Source organism: Trematomus bernacchii, unplaced genomic scaffold, assembly GCF_902827165.1.
Source record: "Trematomus bernacchii unplaced genomic scaffold, fTreBer1.1, whole genome shotgun sequence".
Classification (NCBI taxonomy): Eukaryota; Metazoa; Chordata; class Actinopteri; order Perciformes; family Nototheniidae; genus Trematomus; species Trematomus bernacchii.
In genome coordinates, this window is record NW_022987589.1 from 1169741 (window position 1) to 1191728 (window position 21988).

The 21988-nt window shown below is 39.9% G+C and overlaps 1 protein-coding gene across 3 annotated transcripts in view; it reads left to right on the forward strand.

The window, feature by feature from the left end:
* Window positions 1–21988, forward strand: part of pacs2 (phosphofurin acidic cluster sorting protein 2) — a 75852-nt gene that overhangs the window by 22439 nt on the left and 31425 nt on the right. For all 3 annotated transcript variants that reach the window (XM_034129074.1, XM_034129076.1, XM_034129075.1), the window contains exons 2-4: window positions 18672–18759; window positions 19845–19934; window positions 20661–20786. In XM_034129074.1, coding sequence (XP_033984965.1) covers window positions 18672–18759; window positions 19845–19934; window positions 20661–20786 — 304 coding nt within the window. The remainder of the gene's footprint in view (window positions 1–18671; window positions 18760–19844; window positions 19935–20660; window positions 20787–21988) is intronic.

The window sequence follows — 21988 nt, forward strand, 5'->3', positions numbered from 1 at the left end:
TTTCATGGTGCTAACTGTTAGTTAATTGTATTCCCCTGTAGTGTCTCTTTAAACATTTGAAGGTCAACACGTAATAAAAGTACTCATGTACCCGCTCTCTGTGAGACTCCCTCTGAATAATAAACAACTGGAGGCAAAGTCTAAACTCGCTTACTTTAAATCTCATCCTATTTGCTCTTTGAATGTGTCTCAGTAAATGATTCATCTCTGAAGGACAAAGACACCGCTCTGCTGCAGAGGCTACAACAACAACAACAACACACTCTTATTTTGAAAGGGTAGGTGGAGGCTCCTCCCTGCAAGGCACCAAACACAGGATGACTTTGGCCCAATTCCAAACCACACCCTCCCCACTCCCCCTCCGTGATGGAGTGAACTCCGTCTGTAGTCACACTCGCAGCTGAACGAGGCTTCCTTCTTTCAGATGGAGGGTGTAGCTACAGCGGCAAGCTTTGGGACGAACTCCCCTCTCTCCGGCTGAAACAGGAAATGCCATAATAACGGTTTCAAATCAGCATCTCTTGGATTAAAAATAACAAAAATAAAACTCTAAAAATCTTTTATGGCATATATTTTTTGTAAACATATTTTTGTTTTAAAATCTGATGTAAGCCGCTTAGTTTTAGCAAAGGTCTGTGTGAATATACACAACTTCTACCGTTTTCTAGACTAGACATGAGTAAATGATGCTAAGTTTAAACAAATACGAGGTAACCATGAAGTTGTTAACATCTGTATGAAGATATTAAATAGCTCTTGTTGTACAGTTTATCAGTGAATGTTTCCACGGAACAGCTTGCTCCCTGACGGACACACACAGCGTTGAGTCCGGTCGGGTAGGGCAGCACGTGAAGTCAGGACCGATGCAGACTCTCTGTTTGAGGGCTTGATAACCAACTCTCCCTCCACACTCGTTGGTTTGGAACAGCAATTAATGTGGAGGACCCTCCGCGGGAACGCGCAAACGGAGGGGTAGTGTGGAGGGGGCGGTTTGGCCTTGGCCTTATGTGGAGGAGATTCTGTATGAAAATGAAACTTCAAACTGTTATCTTTAAAGGACATAGTAGAAATATCCGCTGTGGTATTTCCTAATTGGTTTTAAGGGATGAAAAGTGCATATGAAGTGCGTGTGATAATGGAAAACAAGGAGAAAAACATTGATTCATGCATGATGTATTTAACTGTAACACTTGACCTTTGCATGAATTAATAAAAAATATGTTAATGTAGCAAAATGGCAAAAACAAGTTGGAAAATTGTGTGTGTGTGTGTGTGTGTGTGTGTGTGTGTGTGTGTGTGTGTGTGTGTGTGTGTGTGTGTGTGTGTGTGTGTGTGTGTGTGTGTGTGTGTGTGTGTGTGTGTGTGTGTGTGTGTGTGTGTGTGTGTGTGTGTGTGTGTGTGTGTGGACTCTGCACTTCAGCATACATTCATTTACTGACTTACACTCATTGTGTCAAAGCTGTCTCCTCTTGTCAGATAGGTTAAACTCAAATCTACTAAACACACACACACACACACACACACACACACACACACACACACACACACACACACACACACAGTTAAATATTGCATGAGAGCAGCTGAGAGCCCCCGGCACACGTCTGAACAATGGGAAGTGTGTGTGTGTGTGTTAGCTCAGTGATGCTAACTCTGCAGTGGATGAAGGTCCACTCCCTCTGGGGCTACAGATAATAAGCTATATGCTAATGTGCTCATCTAGTGCCAAAAGAAGGTGCTGCATCTTCTTAAAGAAACAGTTCCACATGTTAAGGCGAGACTTAAAGGTTCAATATATAACCGCTTAGTGAAATACAATAGTTAAATCTAGAGTTTAGTGTGGTGGATGTGCAGCGTAGCATCATGGGAGTTGTAGTTTTTAGCTTTGCCATGTAACCAGCACCATGTAACTTTACACATGAAACAAGTGCACTTTAAATATATACATATCAACAGTGAAAGATATTTCTTGGTGAAAGTAGAAAAATATATAAAAATATAATCATTTTATGGCATGGCTTGTATGCATACATTTCCACTAAGGACATTACCAAGGACAACTGTGATTCACAAGATTTAAAGAGGCAACGGAAATCTAAATCGGTCTCATCCATTAAAGTATCTTTGAAGTTAGTTTGACGTTCTGGGATATTCTTCTGTCTGATTTAAAGCCTGAGCCGTCTCCTCACTCAATAATAATCCATTTTGACAGAAGTCATTTTTGCAGCCGTCATGTGATTCTTCGATCAGAAAAAATTGACATCTAAATCACTGATTATACCTGTCAAAGATGAATAAGCGTTATTGTGACATCTCTGATAAACCATTAGATTTCCTGAGGGAATTTTGTAAATAATCAATATTTCTGTTTCACATGTCTGAGTGAGACTGTCAGGAGGCTCTATTATGCTTTTAGGTGACATCACTATGTAGCACTTGCACTCCTATTGGGCTCCACTTAATTGTAGGCTAAGGGGTGGGACATCTCTAAGAGGTTCATCAATCACAACAGAGCCGGCCAGCTAACCAATCAGAGCAGACTGGGCTCTGGTTTCAGACAGAGGGTGAAAAGAGGTGCTGCAGCACAGGCAGTATGAGAAAAATAAAGAGCTTTTTGAACAGTAAAGCATGGAGACATGTCCCAGGAGAGACACTACATACTGATATACACCTGAACATCAGCAGGAGAGGACTCTTTAAAGTAGAGACACTACATACTGATATGAACCTGAACATTTCTGAAAACTCTGTTTGCTATTAAAATGACTTGCATCTGAATAACAAAAGTAGTGTTTTGCTCCTTCCTGAAAGTTACCTCAGCTCTGAAATATTTGTTTACAAAACCCTTAATTCCTGCAGATGTCTGCAGAGAGAGTTTGTTTTGCCTCTGTGTGTACCAGGTGACAGATTGAATTCACTGGCAGGGACAATATCCCTCCTTCCTGCAAAGCTGCTTCCAAGTTTCCGCTTTGAAAACATTTTTCTGAAAACACTGTAAACTTTGTGCAGCTGAGGAGTAGTTTCACAAAGTGTCTCCGGTGGATTGTTTTTCACGTTGTTCCTCCGTGAGTCACACAGTGAGAGATGATTGGCATCAGAGAAAGTGAAGCATTAACAGGATCCCCGGAGACGGTAGAAATCAGGTCACTTCTGCTCATAACAGGGGAAAATATGATTTGCATGAGCGGCAGGCTCAGAGCCAAACATGATTATATTCAGATGTCAGATCAGAGGAACACCCAGCAGATTTTGCATGCAGTTATTGAGATGCATAGATAGATAGATAGATAGATAGATAGATAGATAGATAGATACTTTATTTATCCCAATTTGGGAAATTATTTGTTGCAGAAGTTGAACTAAATTGTGTGACTTTAGTTCAGCGCAGCAGCAGAGGAGCAAGGCATTGTTCTGCAAGCTTACATTAGAGTTTATCAATGGAGTCTGGGGGCTTTAAAGACAGCATTCAATGGATTCAGTGCAGGGGGAAAGTAGCTGTATTTTGGGGGGGTCTGAAAAATAGATATATTATTTTTCCAATGTCAGTATTTTAACTTTTTCACAGATTTTTCTGACCGGACTCATTTAAAAACATAACCATAAACACAGTTTAGTTTTTACTATTTTTTTACAAAAAACACTTTAAAATATAGTTTGACACTCTAGTGGATTTTTTTTGAATATATCTCTCTTATTCTTGTTAAGTACCCTACTTATTTGTGCATGAAAACCCACCTGGAAAAAACCTGATCGTGTGAACGGTCTGCACACCTTGATGGTAATATTAAAGTGCCGCCATTATAATCAGATTCAGTTTCTCACAGAGGCTGCAGAAAAACATCTATAAAGCCTGTAATTTACTGCAGATGTGAAGGGAACAGCAGAGAAAAGGGCTGATTTTCTTTTTGACAGTTAATGGCTAAATATATCAAATATATATATTAGGGCTGTCAGTCGATTAAAATATTTAATCACGATTAATCGCAAATGAATCACACATTTTTTATCTGTTCTAAATGTACCTTAGAGGAATATTTTTCAAGTTGTTAATACTCTTATCAACATATGAGTAGACAAATATGCATTATGCAAATGTTTGTTTATTATCATTGGAACAATGACAAATATTCTCATGAATATTCTCAATACAACAACCTGGAACCTCTCTCTCTCTCTCTCTCTCCCAACCCTGTGTACTTCTCTGCACTGAGCCAGTTGCTCAAACAGACAAGCCTGTTTACAGTTGTCGGCGAAATGCCGCTCCTCTGTCTTCATCTTCAGTCAAAGCATGAGACTGAAGTTCCCATCTAGGGTCAAAATAGTGCGCTGTGATGTGCAGTCGACACGTTGGATGCGATCCGAATGATCTAACGCAGCTGTAGCCACCCATTTAGCTATCGCTGTTGTTGTCCAGGCGTCTCCCCGGCAAACTTTCAAGCGTGGTCTGCCGCAAGCGAGCGGCAGGAGCGGGGCTGTCAGCATCAGCTGTGTGCTTGGCTTGCTGTTTAAAACACCTTTTTTTGTATCCATATCTCTCGCTAGAATCTCCCACCATCCAACTAACAACAACAACAACAACAACAACAACAACAACGTCAAGCCTTTGGGCTCTGAAACTACGGGGCGGGCCGAGGATAAATACACATGCGTTAATCGCACGTTAAAATGTTTTTACGTTATTAACGCGTTAACCCTAATATATATATATATATATATATATATATATATATATATATATATATATATGGCATGCTCCCTCGTACCAAAATGCAGATTTTCCCCATAAAATGTTAAAGTGATGCCAGAAAACAATATTAATGTTCGTCAAAAACTGTATAATTACTCCAAAAATAGTAAATGGTGTCAAATAGAGCGCCAGACGGCAAAGACAGCTTTGTTTTTACGGAGCTTCGACGTCGCGTTGCTCCTACGTCCGCGGCGCCATCTTGTATCATGGTCTTGTGAGAATTGATATATCTTATGTGGAAGATCAGCGCCACAGTATTGCCCTCATACTGTATTTGTCTGAAAAACCCCTGGACAGTATAATCAGTATATACTCTGATGAGTCATTCATTGGGCAGGAGGTTTAAGCTGATTCAGCTTCACACCAACACACACTCTCTCTCTGTACATTCCTCAGGCTGGAATGACCGACATGCCATACCAACACCTCCGGTTTCTCCCACTACAAACAAATGCTTGAACTCATTTTCTTCCAAGACGTTTATGCCAGCATTTAGAGATCTGACCGGAGAGAAAGGCGACACCTGAACGCACCATGAGTCCCAGGAGAATAGAAAGGCTACACTGTGCACAGATGTGTTACCATGCACAAGAGATTCATCTACTTCAGTTCATTGGGAGGAGAAGAACTTGTACAAATAGATTGCTGCAATTCAATCATACTGAGAGAAAAAGTCCTGAAATCAAAATCCTTCTTAAACCAGCAGGAGCACATTCATGGTGCCTTAAACTGCAAACACTTACAAGTTATCACCTTTTTAGTTAATATGGCAAAACATGTCTGCAGAAATCTGGGTTTTAATCAAGCGGCAACCTCCGGGTCTAAAAAAGACGCCATATTCTGCTTTTTGGGGTGTTCCCTCTCCTGTAGTGAGTTAGTGCATGTAAATGGTCTGCAGAGGCTAAATTCCCTGTGTTCCCTCCAGAGGAAGTTTTCTCTCCCACACACTCAGATAAACGGCAACCGTGACGTGCAAAAAGTTCTTAAAACCTGCATTCTCTCGATTTCTTAAATTGTATAGAGACTATTTACATATTTATAAAAAAATCTAATCAGCCCAACATTATTTAGCTTTACTACAGAAATCAAAGCAACAGTCCAGAAAAATGATTAATTCTCTCTCTGAGTAAAAACTACTTTTTCAATGAAAAAAAAGAAAGTGTTTGCCTCCCTGCAGCTTCGGCACTAATTGGGAGTTTTTCTCTGTGGCAGATGTCAGCGCCTCACAACAGAACCCGTACAGAGAGACGGTCCGCCTGTCAGATCAATAAAAAATAGCGTTTTTCATCAGGCTGTGACTCTGCAAAAGCTGCTCTTTCTGCAGATGTCACACCTTCATCGCTTTCTGCTGTGTCTCTTGACTCTCTAAAACTCACTCTCCGTCACAAATAGAAGTTAAAAGTTCAATGTATTTTGAAATTATACTATTTTATACCTTTACCCTGTTACATTTGGCAGGCTAATGCAACGAGTACTTTTACAATATATATATATATATATATATATATATATAAGGATATATGAAGATAATTGTATGATTTTGAATGCAGGACTTTTACTTGTATTAGAGTATTTTTACACTGTAGTGTTTCTACATTTACAATATCTGAGTTCTTCCTTCACTGTTGGCTCCTGGTTGCAGTCTGGGAACGAACCCATCCCTAAAATAAAGAGCAAAGAGCCGGATCATCACTCTGAACCTTCCTCAATCACTTTATGACTTTTACACATTCAGCACTTGTTGGACCATAAAATGTTAAACTACAGAGTAATGATGAAATCTGTTTTAACTTGCATCATGCTTTTATACCCGTGCAATTTATGATGTCTATTCTAATTTGGTTTCATATCAGCATTTAGTGTCTCTACTTTAAAGAGTCCTCTCCTGCTGATGTTCAGGTGTATATCAGTATGTAGTGTCTCTACTTTAAAGAGTCCTCTCCTGCTGATGTTCAGGTGTATATCAGTATGTAGTGTCTCTACTTTAAAGAGTCCTCTCCTGCTGATGTTCAGGTGTATATCAGTATGTAGTGTCTCTACTTTAAAGAGTCCTCTCCTGCTGATGTTCAGGTGTATATCAGTATGTAGTGTCTCTACTTTAAAGAGTCCTCTCCTGCTGATGTTCAGGTGTATATCAGTATGTAGTGTCTCTACTTTAAAGAGTCCTCTCCTGCTGATGTTCAGGTGTATATCAGTATGTAGTGTCTCTACTTTAAAGAGTCCTCTCCTGATGATGTTCAGGTGTATATCAGTATGTAGTGTCTCTACTTTAAAGAGTCCTCTCCTGATGATGTTCAGGTGTATATCAGTATGTAGTGTCTCTACATGTCTCCATGCTTTACTGTTCAAAAGCTCTTTATTTTTCTCATCCTGCCTGTGCTGCAGCACCTCTTTTCACCCTCTGTCTGAAACCAGAGCCCAGTCTCCTTTGATTGGTTAGCTGGCCGGCTCTATTGTGATTGGTCAACCGCTTACAGATGTCCCGCCTCTTAGCCTATCACGTACAATGTGTTGTATGAGCAAGCCAATAGGAGTATGAGTGTTCCAAGGTGATGTCACTATGTTCTGCGAGTAAACAAATGAGTCCAATGGAGGCGAGTGTAGGTAGAGAAATTATCTCTGGAAGGAACACAGGGATTTTAGCCTTTGCAGACCATTTACATACACTAAAACCTATAGAACACACTACAGGAGAGGGGACACCCCAAAACGAAGAATAGGGCCTTTTTATCTCTGCTATAAATCTTATTATATGATAGTCATGGGTTGTTTTGTTTATGTTTTTCATATTTAATACGTCTTTCCATTTCTTGGTTATTGAGTGCTTTCGATCACTCAAATAAGAAAACAGTGAATCCTCGACAACATTGCAAACAAGATAAGAACAAATCGTGAATCCGATCAAAACTACAGGATATTTGTTCTTACATCACTTCCTGCTTGAAGCACAGTGTGTGGCATCTGTTATCAGTCCAATGTAATACAGAGCTGTGTACTGTTTTAAAAAAAAAAAACACAGACGGAATAACATTTCCCAATAGGTTTATTTCTAAAAATCCTTGGCAATTTACGTCAGTTTGTTGCTCATATTGGACACTATTTGTACTGCAGAATAAAGGGAGACACTGGAAAAAGAAGCTGTTAAAATGTGGCAGTGAATGGATGTCGAGCTGCAGCTGCTCCCTCGAGATCTCAGCCCTGATGGAAATGTCAGTACAGAAGAAATGCACACGCACACACACTTTATTCATGACTGATGGTTAACCTACTTCAGAAGAGGAGAACAAATAAAGTATTTCCATGGCAACCTCTGGAAATCCATGCAGCGGTGTGAGTAGCAAACCAAAGTATTAATAATATATATAATTTATGTCTGAATGAAACATTATCAGGGCCTGTGCCGTTTGGATCAATTAATCAGTTTTCTTCACATTGACGAATCCCAAAAGCACTGCTAGCCCCCTCCCAGTGGTGTGTGTGTGTGTGTGTGTGTGTGTGTGTGTGTGTGTGTGTGTGTGTGTGTGTGTGTGTGTGTGTGTGTGTGTGTGTGTGGTGTGTGTGTGTGTGTGTGTGTGTGTGTGTGTGTGTGTGTGTGTGTGTGTGTGTGTGTGTGTGTGTGTGTGTGTGTGTGTGTGTGTGTGTGTGTGTGTGTGTGTGTGTGTGTGTGTGTGTGTGTGTGTGTGTGTGTGTGTGTGTGTGTGTGTGTGTGTGTGTGTGTCCTCTCATAATATACTGCTCTGAGTGTGTGATTGCTTCATGTGCATCCAGTCTTGTGTTTCAGATGTAACGGTAATCAGATCCTTCTGCTCGTCTTGCTCTGAGTGTGGAAACGTCAAAGTGACCCAAAGGTCGCCACTGTGTTGTAAAGGATATTAAAGAGGAGATATTCTGCTGACGTCCAGGTTCATATTAGTTTTTAGTGTTGGAGCACTAGCCAATTGAAGTGCGAGTGTTCCATAGGGATGTGTTAGAAGTCAATGGTTTTCTGAATGTGTTTTTGGTCGTTAGCCTGAAATAAGGTCTGTGGTTAACACAAGATTGTTATGCTACGACATAGTATACGTCAGTGAATACCCCACTGGTGAGTTTAAAAACTGCAGTTGCTAACAAGTGTCTAAATGAGACGACTAAATGCCATCAGGCCCAACATTAGCCTCCTTTAGCTTAGCGGTAGTGACGTGAAGTCATGTGACCGTGCTGTAGTTCCTTTATAGCCCAAAATTAGCCACCTTTAGCTTAGCGGTGGTGACGTGAAGTCATGTGACCGTGCTGTAGTTCCTTTATAGCCCAACATTAGCCGCCTTTAGCTTAGCTGTGGTGACGTGAAGTCATGTGACCGTGCTGTAGTTCCTTTATAGCCCAACATTAGCCGCCTTTAGCTTAGCGGTGGTGACATGAAGTCATGTGACCGTGCTGTAGTTCCTTTATAGCCCAACATTAGCCGCCTTTAGCTTAGCGGTGGTGACATGAAGTCATGTGACCGTGCTGTAGTTCCTTTATAGCCCAACATTAGCCACGTTTAGCTTAGCGGTGGTGACGTGAAGTCATGTGACCGTGCTGTAGTTCCTTTATAGCCCAACATTAGCCGCCTTTAGCTTAGCGGTGGTGACGTGAAGTCATGTGACCGTGCTGTAGTTCCTTTATAGCCCAACATTAGCCGCCTTTAGCTTAGCGGTGGTGACGTGAAGTCGTGTGACCGTGCTGTAGTTCCTTTATAGCCCAACATTAGCCACCTTTAGCTTAGCGGTGGTGATGTGAAGTCATGTGACTGTGCTGTAGTTCCTTTATAGCCTAAAGTTAGCTTTCTACTTCAAAAATCATAAAGTGGTGTTAATATGTGGAGATTATCCTGCTGAACTAAACGTGTAATTAATAAACGTTTGTTTGACACAGAAATTATTTTCTGCAATAATCCAAAATCACATGGAGAAATCCCATTGGACCAGGGAGATGCTGCTTTCAGGGTCCACTACAGAAATACAACATACCTGCAGCTCTCCATAGCAGTACAATTAAGATCTGCAGAGGAAAACCATTCCCTCTGGCTCACAGCTTTGAGGAAAGAACACTTTTTAAAGCAGGAAAACAATCGTAAACATAGATCGAAGCCATGCCAGTTTTCTGTGTGTAATCTAGGAGAGAGTGTCAAACCCATATCTCAAAACGCTCCCCTGCCAAACCATAAACACAGCCTTTAAAGTCCAACAGCATTGCCAAATGAATTATAAATACAGAGTAACAGCATAAATGTTTAGTGTGACAGCATAGAAAGCGGTTTTCTCTTTCACCGAGGTCTTAAAAAGGCCGATAGATATAGTATGTTATCATAAAAAAAATGAAAGTATAAGGCAATCACTAAAACACTTTTTCTTCAGTGTTCCTCTTCTTCTCTGCCTGGAAAACATTACTTGTTAACTGCATTTACTGTAGTCTTTATTTCCATTTTCATTCTTTTTTATATTTATGCCCGTATTTTGCACGCTATTGGGCGCAATGTTTCTCCCAGGGGTTAAATTCTGTTTTTTTTAATGTAGTGTTTGTGTGCTGATCTGGAGTCAGTTATGGCGCATTTTCACTACAGCGCAGTTTAAGCGTGCCGTGCCCGGCCCGTTTTTGGTTGCGTTTCCACTAGGCGTAGTTCCGGCTAGCGGGTACTTTTTCACAGTTTTCTGGCACTCCAAAATCGAGGTTCTTTCCGGGCCAACAACCGGGCTGAGTATGCTAAACTAGTGAGAGAATCGCTGGCAACTACAACACAATGAACATATTTGACCGTGATTTAATTGTAATACACGTTTCAAAATGATGCCGAAGTAACAACATACTGATACCGTTTAGTAAAAACCATGAATTCATGCTTTGACAAGTCTGCAGACAGACGGCAGGCGAAGAACCTTTTAAAATGCGTGTTTTCTGAATGGAGATTGGCTAAGCTAACGCAGTATATGCTCCGACCCTCCACACTCACAACAACGGCCTATACAGACATAAATAAACCAGCGACTGTATTCACCATGACACAGGCAGTCTGTGGTTTGTACTTGTTTAACGTTTGTCTAGTTTCTGAACAGATATGAGGAGCTGTGAGCTCTGAGTGCTAACAGCTAACGGCTGATGTTGGTTTTGTGGTTCACATTGAAGATGACGTCACGGCTCCGCCTACACTGCGTTACTATAGTTACTGCCCCAGCTACTAAACTGTAATGGAAACGCAGCATAAAGTGAGCCTGGCCTACCAAGGCCTAACTATACCGTACTAAGCCGTGCGAGGCCCTGCAGTGGAAATGCGCCATTAGACTGTTATTTCCATTTTAAGATAAGATAAGATAGGACTTTATTTATCCCGAAGGAAATTGTTGTGCCAGAGTTACAAAAATACAATAAACACAGTAGCACAATAATAATAAAACTCTACACTAACAGTGCAGTAAAAAGAGCAATTCAATAACTACAGGAAACATAGATGGTCGCATAATTAATGTAAATATTAACAGTATTTAGTAGTGCAAAAACCGTAGTGGTAGTTACGTACATGCACGTTATTTATTGAACATTATCAATAAATAACGTGCAATTTTCATTCTTACTGTATGATGATATGCAGAGAGTGAGGTAGGATTTGGGTACATATAGCCTACATTATGTATTATTTTACATATGGATTTGTATTTGCACATTATCAAAATGCATGCAAAAGGGTCAAACAACACCTGCACGTTTCCAAAGATAAGAGTGTGGATTTTTCCTTCAATCGCTAAACATTTACTGGGGAATATTTGACAAAGTAAAACAAACTGCGAGCTGGAATGAAAGTGGATCGTCAAATCTGCCAGAACCTGAACATTGGACATGAAAGTTACTGAGAAATCCTGCCAGGAAAAACTGAATCATTTAGTTTTTTCTACACAAGATCAAATGTCCTTTTTTTTTTAGGACAGAATAACTTGTGGAGGTCAGGAAGGACTGCTGTGCGCTGATATCATTTTCTTGTCCGTCTTTATTCTGCAGAGCCTCGTTGAACAGCGTCAGTCCGAATCCAATTTCACTTCAGAAATTGGATTTTCTTTCAGAGAATGAAAGGCTGAAAAAACTTCTGTGATGAAGTCTGACCTTCCCATTACAGACCGCTGCAGATCTGAAATAACACCTCGAGCTGTTTGCTGTAATCAGAAATAATGCAGAGATAAAACAATATATTAAATCGTCTTGTTTGTTCTGTTGCCTATTTATAGACAACCATTTCAACGTGTCTTATAAACCAGAATAGGTTTGCATGTTTGTTTGTTTCTGCAATATTAACTTAATGTGGGATTTCTTTCACTTTCTTTTGAACTTTTTTTCTTGCGCTCTTTCTGTTGTTTTCCATCACTCTCATCTCTTTAGCGTGTTTTAAAATAGCCTTTTAGCTCACATAAAATATAACTTATTTCCCTCCAGATTCAGACAATAGAGAGGTGAAGTCCCGCCCATCTACTTCCGACCCATGGGACCTTATTTCGGAAAAAGTATGTATTGAAGTCAATGGGGAGAGAAAGATTATCTTTCGATCCCGTTTGAATTGTGCCACGAATTACACATATGATGTTTGTCAATATTAAAAAATCATTTCCATGTAAAAAAAGTCACAGTTTGTCGTAAAACTGTTGAAATATAAGACTATGAAAAATACGCAACTAGAAAGACTACAAATCCCAGAATCCCGGTCCCGCATGCTGGCTCTTATGAACCGACTAACTCCCCTTGTGTGTATGTACAGCTCTCAACATGCCCAGACTTGGAGTGATTCTCACCTCTTTTAATACTTTCCGCCTCATTCTGAAAGAAAGAAGTGAAATGTGCCAACGTGACGGCCGTCTTGGTGTGTGGTGCAAGACGGGAGATGTAGTTCATTGAGCGGTTTCACACAAAACAAGTGTTACTTCACAGTTTTACGACACATTTTAATTTTTTTGACTTGTAAAATTATCTTTTAAATTGACAAACATCATATGTGTAATTCGTGGCACAATTCAAACGGGATCGAGAGATAATCTTTCTCTCCCCATTGACTTCAATACATAATGTTTCCGAAATAATGTCCCATGGAGGTCCCCCGGAAAGGGAGAGACTTCGGCTCTCTATAACAAACTGCTCTGGTTCATGGAGTAACACCTCTAGTCCTGCATCAGGGTATCAGACGTTCTCTCTTTGATTTTCTCCTCTCAGGATATCTGATATTCCATTAACTCAATTCTTACATCGTGTCCAAGCATCTAAGTGCCTTCGTGTTGGGGGGGGGGGGGGGGGGGTCGGGCAGAAAAACAGGAAGCTCTATCTGAAGTGTGAAAACCTCACTATCGACAGAAGTGAACAAATCCAGGAGATAAAATTGTACGTTATCCAACTGACATCCCTGTCTAGCCTCAGAGCACATTACAACAACTGTGAACACACACACACACACACACACACACACACACACACACACACACACACACACACACACACACACACACACACACACACACACTGAATCTTACTCAGACACACACACACATTTAATCTAACCCCACACACACACACACACACACACACACACACACACACACACACACTGAATCTTACTCAGGCACACACACACACACACACACACACACACACACACACACACACACACACACACACACATATTTAGTCTAACCACACACACACACACACACACACACACACACACACACACACACACACACACACACACACACACACACACACACACACACACACACTGAATCTAACCGAAACATACACACACACTGAATTTTACCCAAACACACGCACACACATTTAATCTAACCCAACCACACACACACACACACACACACACACACACACACACACACACACACACACACACACACACACACACACACACACACACACACACACACACACACACACACACACACACACACCTCAAAGACTGCAGCCACTACCTCTGCTTTTACCACTCTTATTTATTTATTGTGTATATTTTTCACTGCAGTGAGAGTTGCCAAAGAAATGTCGTTGTACTTTGTATGATGACAATAAAGATATATTATATTATATTCTTCTCTCTATAGCTACTATCCCTCATAAAACAACTATATAATAAGATTTAAATACTTAATTTAGTTGGCTGCCTTGTCTCCAGCTTTAATACATATATTTATTTCATATGTTATTACAATATACCGGATTTTATGCAACTTTACAGTATTCAATTTCACAGACTGTCTTATCTGCTTGGATTTGACATGCATAAGGATTGACTGTGTTCATGCATTTTATTTGCACCATTTTCTCATTTGCAGTATTTTATTGCAGTATTTTATATGTTTTTTAATTTTTAAGTTTTAACTATATTGTGATTTGCATTGTCGGAGGAGCTTGGACTTGAGATTTCTATTACCAACACTAAGCTATAGTCTTTAAATCCTAGAAACATGAGGACTTTATGAAGTAGCATCGAATTTAAAAGCTCAAGAAAATTATAAAAACCTAAAGTTTTAACTCAGTTATTTCCCACCATTGAAAGTAATATTAATTGCATTCATTTTAAATCGAATATATCCTTTAGTGAGAATAGGAGTATAAACATGCATGAACAAATCTAAAAATTGCAGGAATGTGCAGAACTTGACTAAAAAACTAGGTTTAAGAAAGTAGCAGTGACAATACGACATATGTGCAGCTATTCATCCACTTGGCATTTGATTTAATTTACATAAAACGTCCTGTCCTGCACCGGCGACACTGAATCAGCCTCCTGTAGTTTTGTTGTTGTTGGCAGAAGAAGTGTTGTTTGCTGTTAAAAAGAGTCCTGCTGATCCTGAGCATGTTGCTCTCCTGCTGAACAGAAACAGCTGCTGTGTGTCGAGTGTGTGTGTCTGTACTCACACACGCACACACACACACACACACACACACACACACACACACACACACACACACACACACACACACACACACACACACACACACACACACACACACACACACACACACACACACACACACACACACACACACACACACACACACACACACACACACACACACACACACAGGGAACAGACATTGAACATGACATTACAATCATTGAAGCTTAAAACAAACCTTTAAGTCGCTCTCATTTATGAACAAAGATAAGTAAATCAGGACTACAGTGGCAGCACTGAAGGAGAATAAGCACATTTGTTCAATATAATCTGATCACTAAAACAGTTCCTATCCAACGTTGTGGCTTTAAATGACGAAGAGACTCTTTGTCTGAACTTGGATTTTCGTCCAAATCATTCATCAGATGCTATCGCTAACACGTACATAGACGAAAGGAAGCAATCACATCCCCAACCGGCACTGTACTAATATATTAAAACTATTAAGGACCTTTGACACAGGGATAGGTTAAATAAAAATAGCTGACAAAATGAACACCAGTTGAATTCAGTTTGGAGCCTGAAAACGTCAACAAAGTGTCCTTTAAGTCGCTCTCATCTCAGAGTTTTTACGCCTCCAACCAAAGATAAGTAAGTCAGCACAGACCCTCTTACAGATAAAGTGCTGTTTCATGAGAAATAACATCTGTAGCTGCTTCTTTCTGCAGATTGGCTCATAGGGCACACTCAGTACTCGTACGATAAACCCCATTGTGATTTCCACAGAGCAGATATCATTTCCCCGCCTCTGCAAACCAACATCAGCCACCTAGCATAACTGGAATAGATGGTGTTGTGGGAACAGTGTGGATAAAACAGTGCTGCGTATTGTCCGTGTGAGGGCCGGAGACAATGCAGCGTTCTGTGGTGAGTGTCCATTGTTCCTGAGGTTTCTACAGGAGAGAAAGGTTTTCATTCAGCTGCTGGGAGTCTTCAAACCGGCCATTGTTATCCCTCCATGTCCCTATGTTTTCTCTGCAGGAGGATGGCTGCCCCTCAGCGTTATGTCACTCTGAACGCTGCATGGCGGACATGTTGCTAAGGTCACTGGGTGCAAGAGTCAAGTAGGGCTGGTTGTCTTTAAAATGAAACGGTCTGAAGGGATCTGAAGTTCAGTGAAGTGAAATTAAGGTGCTCGCTAGTTTTTAAAAGTCTTAAAGAGTCCTCTCCTGCTGATGTTCAGGTGTATATCAGTATGTAGTGTCTCTACTTTAAAGAGTCCTCTCCTGCTGATGTTCAGGTGTATATCAGTATGTAGTGTCTCTACTTTAAAGAGTCCTCTCCTGCTGATATTCAGGTGTATATCAGTATGTAGTGTCTCTACTTTAAAGAGTCCTCTCCTGCTGATGTTCAGGTGTATATCAGTATGTAGTGTCTCTACTTTAAAGAGTCCTCTCCTGTTGATGTTCAGGTGTATATCAGTATATAGTGTCTCTACTTTAAAGAGTCCTCTCCTGCTGATGTTCAGTTGTATATCAGTATGTAGTGTCTCTACTTTAAAGAGTCCTCTCCTGCTGATGTTCAGGTGTATATCAGTATGTAGTGTCTCTACTTTAAAGAGTCCTCTCCTGTTGATGTTCAGGTGTATATCAGTATATAGTGTCTCTACTTTAAAGAGTCCTCTCCTGCTGATGTTCAGTTGTATATCAGTATGTAGTGTCTCTACTTTAAAGAGTCCTCTCCTGCTGATGTTCAGGTGTATATCAGTATGGAGTGTTTCTACTTAAAGAGTCCTCTTTGACCAACATCTTTCATTCTGTGTAAAATAACCCTTTGCTGTTGTTGGACATCTTTTCCCACTGATAGAAAACACTGAATAGTTTGTTGTTTTGCTCCAAAATATTTCAGCAGTGATGTCATTCCAGCGTTTCTAGAGATCTTGCCGTAGATAAAGAGCGGATGATAAATGGCCTCTTCACAGCAGGACTCAGTCAAAAGACCCTCAGAAGAAAAGCCTCTGTTTGTTTCTCACTCTGCTCTTTTGATGAAGTTTCTCAAAAAATCGTGACGGGTGTGTTAAAGCAGCGTGTCGCCCCAACGATAACCCCCCCTCCCCCATATGATGGTGGAAGAGGGATGAGCTCAGCATGCATTAACACATTAAACTAGTCTTTTACATTTGGTTTGTCTTTATCCACAATACATTCGGAGGAATTTGCTTTTATATATGAGGTGCATACAGAGACACAGAAAGAAGAATACGTAGCAGAACTAAATACAATAATACACTTTATTTGTATAGCACCGTTCATGCACATAGCATCCCAAAATGCTTTACAGAAAACATAACAACAATATTAAAATAATATTAAAATCAATACAGAACAAGATAAAACATCCTATTGAAATTCCCTTGAATGAAAGCTGACAAGAAATTAAAATAGGTTAAAATAAAACAATTAAAAAAATTAAATTAAAAATGTAAAATAAAAGCAAAACAGAAAAAATACAGTAAAACATGGACAATGATACTATTGAGCATTGAAAGTTAACCCAAATTAAAAGCCATATTAAAGGGGACCTATCACGCAAAATGCACTTTTTGATCAAAATAATAAAAACAGCTTTATATCGGCAGCTATCGCACAGAGGAATAAGTCGTAGCAGTGTCACACAGATGCCTATTTATTTATCCTCCAGAGACCCACCCATTCATTTTTGTCCTCTGTGGAGCACATTGGGTTTTGGTCCATTACTTTGAGGTTATACATGCCACAGCATTAAGTCCAATTGTACTCCTGGGCTTTTCAGACATGTGACATATGTGGGGGTGTATTGTATTTCAAAATGGCGTCCATCAACACAAGCACTATTTATAGAAAGAGAAATGGTAAGTTTGTAATTTTGTAATTACCAGTGTTGTGAGGTCAATATTTTAATTAATTATAGTAAAGGAACATCTTAGGAGTTAGTGTAATAATTATTTGACCTAAAACTAAATGTTTTTATGAATGTCCTCTGAGGAGGACATGGGGATTTGCTAACTTTTTATTCCCCCATTTTACACAACACAAATGGAGTCCACTACGGGCCAAACTAACACGTAGGTTTCTGTAGGGTTCATGGCAGACGGATGCACGGGGAACACATACATCAAGTGCCTCAAGTGTCAGATGTATCTCTGCATTTCAAAAAAGGATGGAGTACTACAAATGAGGGCTCAGTATTTGTTGCATTGAGTTGTTGTGCTCTAATGTTGTCTAAATGTACTTGTATACTTGTACTTGTATACTTGTACTTAGTTTTTGTTAGTCATTATGTTTATACCACCCTAAAGACTTGTGTGATAAAAAAAAAAAGGAAATTTGAAAACTTTTTCTTTCTTGGTCTCGATATTGATTAACTTCGAATGCCCTTGTTTGTACTACTGTATTTTTTAAATGTTTTCAGAGGTGACGGAGCAGGGTTTACTTTTATAGGAGTCTGTTTGTTGTTTTGAGAATGTGTGTCGGGATGGATCCCTTGTGTTTTTATCTGCAAACTAAATCTACCTACGAGTACCAATAAATAACCTCAACCTGAACCTGAATGCCGCTTTTAAGCCACTGTTAAAATACATTAAAGAATTTCTCTAATGTGTGAATATGAAAGCATAAATAAGGAGACATTTGAGTTTTATGTTCTGAAAGCTACAGTAGGAGTGCTTTGTGTGTGTTTCACTCTGTTGTGTTTAATAAACACACAGCTGTGTTTGTGAGTGACGCGTGTGTGTGTGTGTGTGTGTGTGTGTGTGTGTGTGTGTGTGTGTGTGTGTGTGTGTGTGTGTGTGTGTGTGTGTGTGTGTGTGTGTGTGTGTGTGTGTGTGTGTGTGTGTGTGTGTGTGTGTGTGTGTGTGTGTGTGTGTGTGTGTGTGTGTGTGTGTTTGTGAGTTTGTGAGTTTGTGAGTGACGCATGTGTGTGTGTGTGTACATATTTCTAACACACAGCTGTGTATACTAAACCTGTGTTTGTGTGTTTCTCTGCAGGCTGTGCACGCTGACTCTGAAGAAGCTGGTGGTGATGAGAGAAATCGACAAGGAGCTCATCTCAGTGGTGATCGCCGTCAAAATACAGGTATAATGTGCTCTCTTAAAGGTCACCTATTATACATCAACATGTGTCCTCTCTTCTTCATGTCTCTTCTACATCAACATGTGTCCCCTCTTCTTCATGTCTCTTCTACATCAACATGTGTCCCCTCTTCTTCATGTCTCTTCTACATCAACATGTGTCCCCTCTTCTTCATGTCTCTTCTACATCAACATGTGTCCCCTCTTCTTCATGTCTCTTCTACATCATCATGTGTCCCCTCTTCTTCATGTCTCTTCTACATCAACATGTGTCCCCTCTTCTTCATGTCTCTTCTACATCAACATGTGTCCCCTCTTCTTCATGTCTCTTCTACATCAACATGTGTCCCCTCTTCTTCATGTCTCTTCTACATCAACATGTGTCCCCTCTTCTTCATGTCTCTTCTACATCAACATGTGTCCCCTCTTCTTCATGTCTCTTCTACATCAACATGTGTCCCCTCTTCTTCATGTCTCTTCTTCATCAACATGTGTCCCCTCTTCTTCATGTCTCTTCTTCATCAACATGTGTCCCCTCTGTGGAAAGAGACTCTGAAAGTTTCAGGAACAAAGATTCTCTCTCTTTTTGTCCTGATCCTTTTATATAAAAACCTGTCTGAAAATGAGCTGATCAGATTTTGGCCACTTTATGATGTCATAACGATGTTTTGGCTTGTGTAACCATTAGCCAATCACCAACCAAGGTAACCCCCCCCCCCACCTTATCACCTGAATCTCCTCCTAGAGCACCATTGTGTTCTTTTTAACCAAATCTCTCTCAGAGGGGCGTGGGGAGGGGCTCCTTATTTTCATCTAAAGTAACAGACAGAGAATCAGCACTTTGGAAACAGGGCTGAAACAGAGGGGATTATGGGATGCTGCAATGATCTGTTTGGTGTTTCAGCCAATCAGAGACATGTTCTGTATATATCTGAGACCTATAATATATTGATGAAAAACAGTATAATAGGGGACCTTTAACATAATATAACAAAGCACAACACATCAGCAGGGATGCAGAAAACGTCCAGAGGAAAGGCTCACTCCAACTAATTATTATAATTATTATAATTGATGATGTTCCTGCAGGGCTCGAAGCGTATCCTGCGCTCTCATGAGATTGTGCTGCCGCCCGGAGGCTCCGTGGAGACCGACCTCGCTCTCACCTTCTCCCTGCAGGTACACAATAAAATGAAATAACTCATTATCAGTCAAGTTATAATCAAGAACTGTAGGTGGTCAAATAAACCATTTATTAATATTAAACATTTGCCTGTTTGTATTGCTTTTTCTTTCTGTATTACTTCAGTCACTGCCATGGAAACTGTTTGCAATTACAGCTGTTTTTTTTAATTGTTTATTGCTGAAATATTGCCTGGAGAAGCACCTCATTGTGTGTGCACTAAGGAACAAGTGTTAAAAGGAAAAAGCAGGTAGTATATAACATAATATATAGTTTTTATTATTAACAAGTCCTGTAAAAAGCTCAAAAAACACATATGTTAAATGCTTTTGGCTTCTCATCTATGTTAAATAATACAAAAAACGATATATTTTCTGCTCTTTTTTAAACAGATTTGGTTATTTTACATTTAGTTGCCTTTATCTCTGTATTTCGGCGTGGTTCAATTTGCAAAATGTCATTTTAATTATCTGCATTTAAATCAAAACTGTATGACAGTTATTTCCTTTTTTGCTGTCAGTCAAATCAAGATCAGACACACCTGTTTTTAGTTTTGAATAGAGCTGAATGATTGGTCAATCAACAGAAGAATACATGCCTACTGTAATGCAGATACAAATAATCGTTGTCAGTCTTTTTCCAAGAACAAACATCCGATATTATCTGATTCTAGCTTCTAAAATAAGAGGATATTCAGCTTCTCTTTGTCATGTGACCCTCAGTACCCTCACTTCCTGAAGCGCGAGGGGAACAAGCTGCAGATCCTGCTGCAGAGGAGGAAGAGGTACAAGAACAGAACCATCCTGGGGTACAAGACGCTCGCGGGGGGGTCCATCGACATGGCAGAGGTAATAATAATATATTATATATTGTTGGGAAAACACTGAATGTCCTCTTCCAATATCAGAGTCCACATGATAACAAAGGTATCCCAACTGTAGCTGTGTACATGACAGGATGTATGATTACCTCGAAGAGCATCAGGACTGTTTTAGGCATATGATAGCTATGTGATTAACATGATGATTCAGCCTCTATGGAGATAGACATATGACAAGCATGATCATTTCTGACGTGGAGCTAATCTGAAGTAAACATTGAATACTGCTTTCTATTCCTCCATCTTGTGACTGTGTAACTCCCTCTCTTGGATATCAGCATGTGAAGGACACTGTTCAGGAACTAGTTGATGCTCTGTATGTGATGACTACTTCCATTCTGGAGAGGATCACAAATACATGGATCCTGATTTTGAAGCTCAAGCCGGTGACCAGTGAGATTTTCCTAACATAAATTGATAGCGCTTTTTTAGGCTAGATGGTGGAGGGCTCTGTAGGTGAGGACCAGTATGTTGTAGTTGAAGGTTTTTGAGGATTGGGCAGAGATGTCAAAAGTACACACATCCTTTACTCAAGTAGAAGTACAGATACTCGTGTTTAAAAATACTCTGGTAAAAGTAGAAGTACTGACTAAACTTCTTTACTCAAGTAAAAGTAAAGAGGGCTTTGAAATGTACTTCAGTAAAAAGTACCCATAACTAGCAGCTGTTTTAAAGAGTACCTGACCTCCCTTTATATTAATAGAACAATAATGTCATTGTTAGCTAATGAATGTTTCCATGCTGAACAACGGCAAAATGACAACGTTTTCATTGGTCCCTCTTCTTTAGAGAAGACCAGGAAATGATGGATACACGGATCGTGTTCAAATCAATAGGCACGCAATGACTCTAAATAATAATGATCACGCCACCAAACACACATTCAAACTAAAGGAACCAGCCTGTTTGGAAAATGTAAGAAGTAGAAAGTACAGGTATTTGTGTTCAACATGTAAGAAGTAGAAAGTACAGGTATTTGTGTTCAACATGTAAGAAGTAGAAAGTACAGGTATTTGTGTTCAAAATGTAAGAAGTAGAAAGTACAGGTATTTGTGTTCAACATGTAAGAAGTAGAAAGTACAGGTATTTGTGTTCAACATGTAAGAAGTAGAAAGTACAGGTATTTGTGTTCAACATGTAAGAAGTAGAAAGTACAGGTATTTGTGTTCA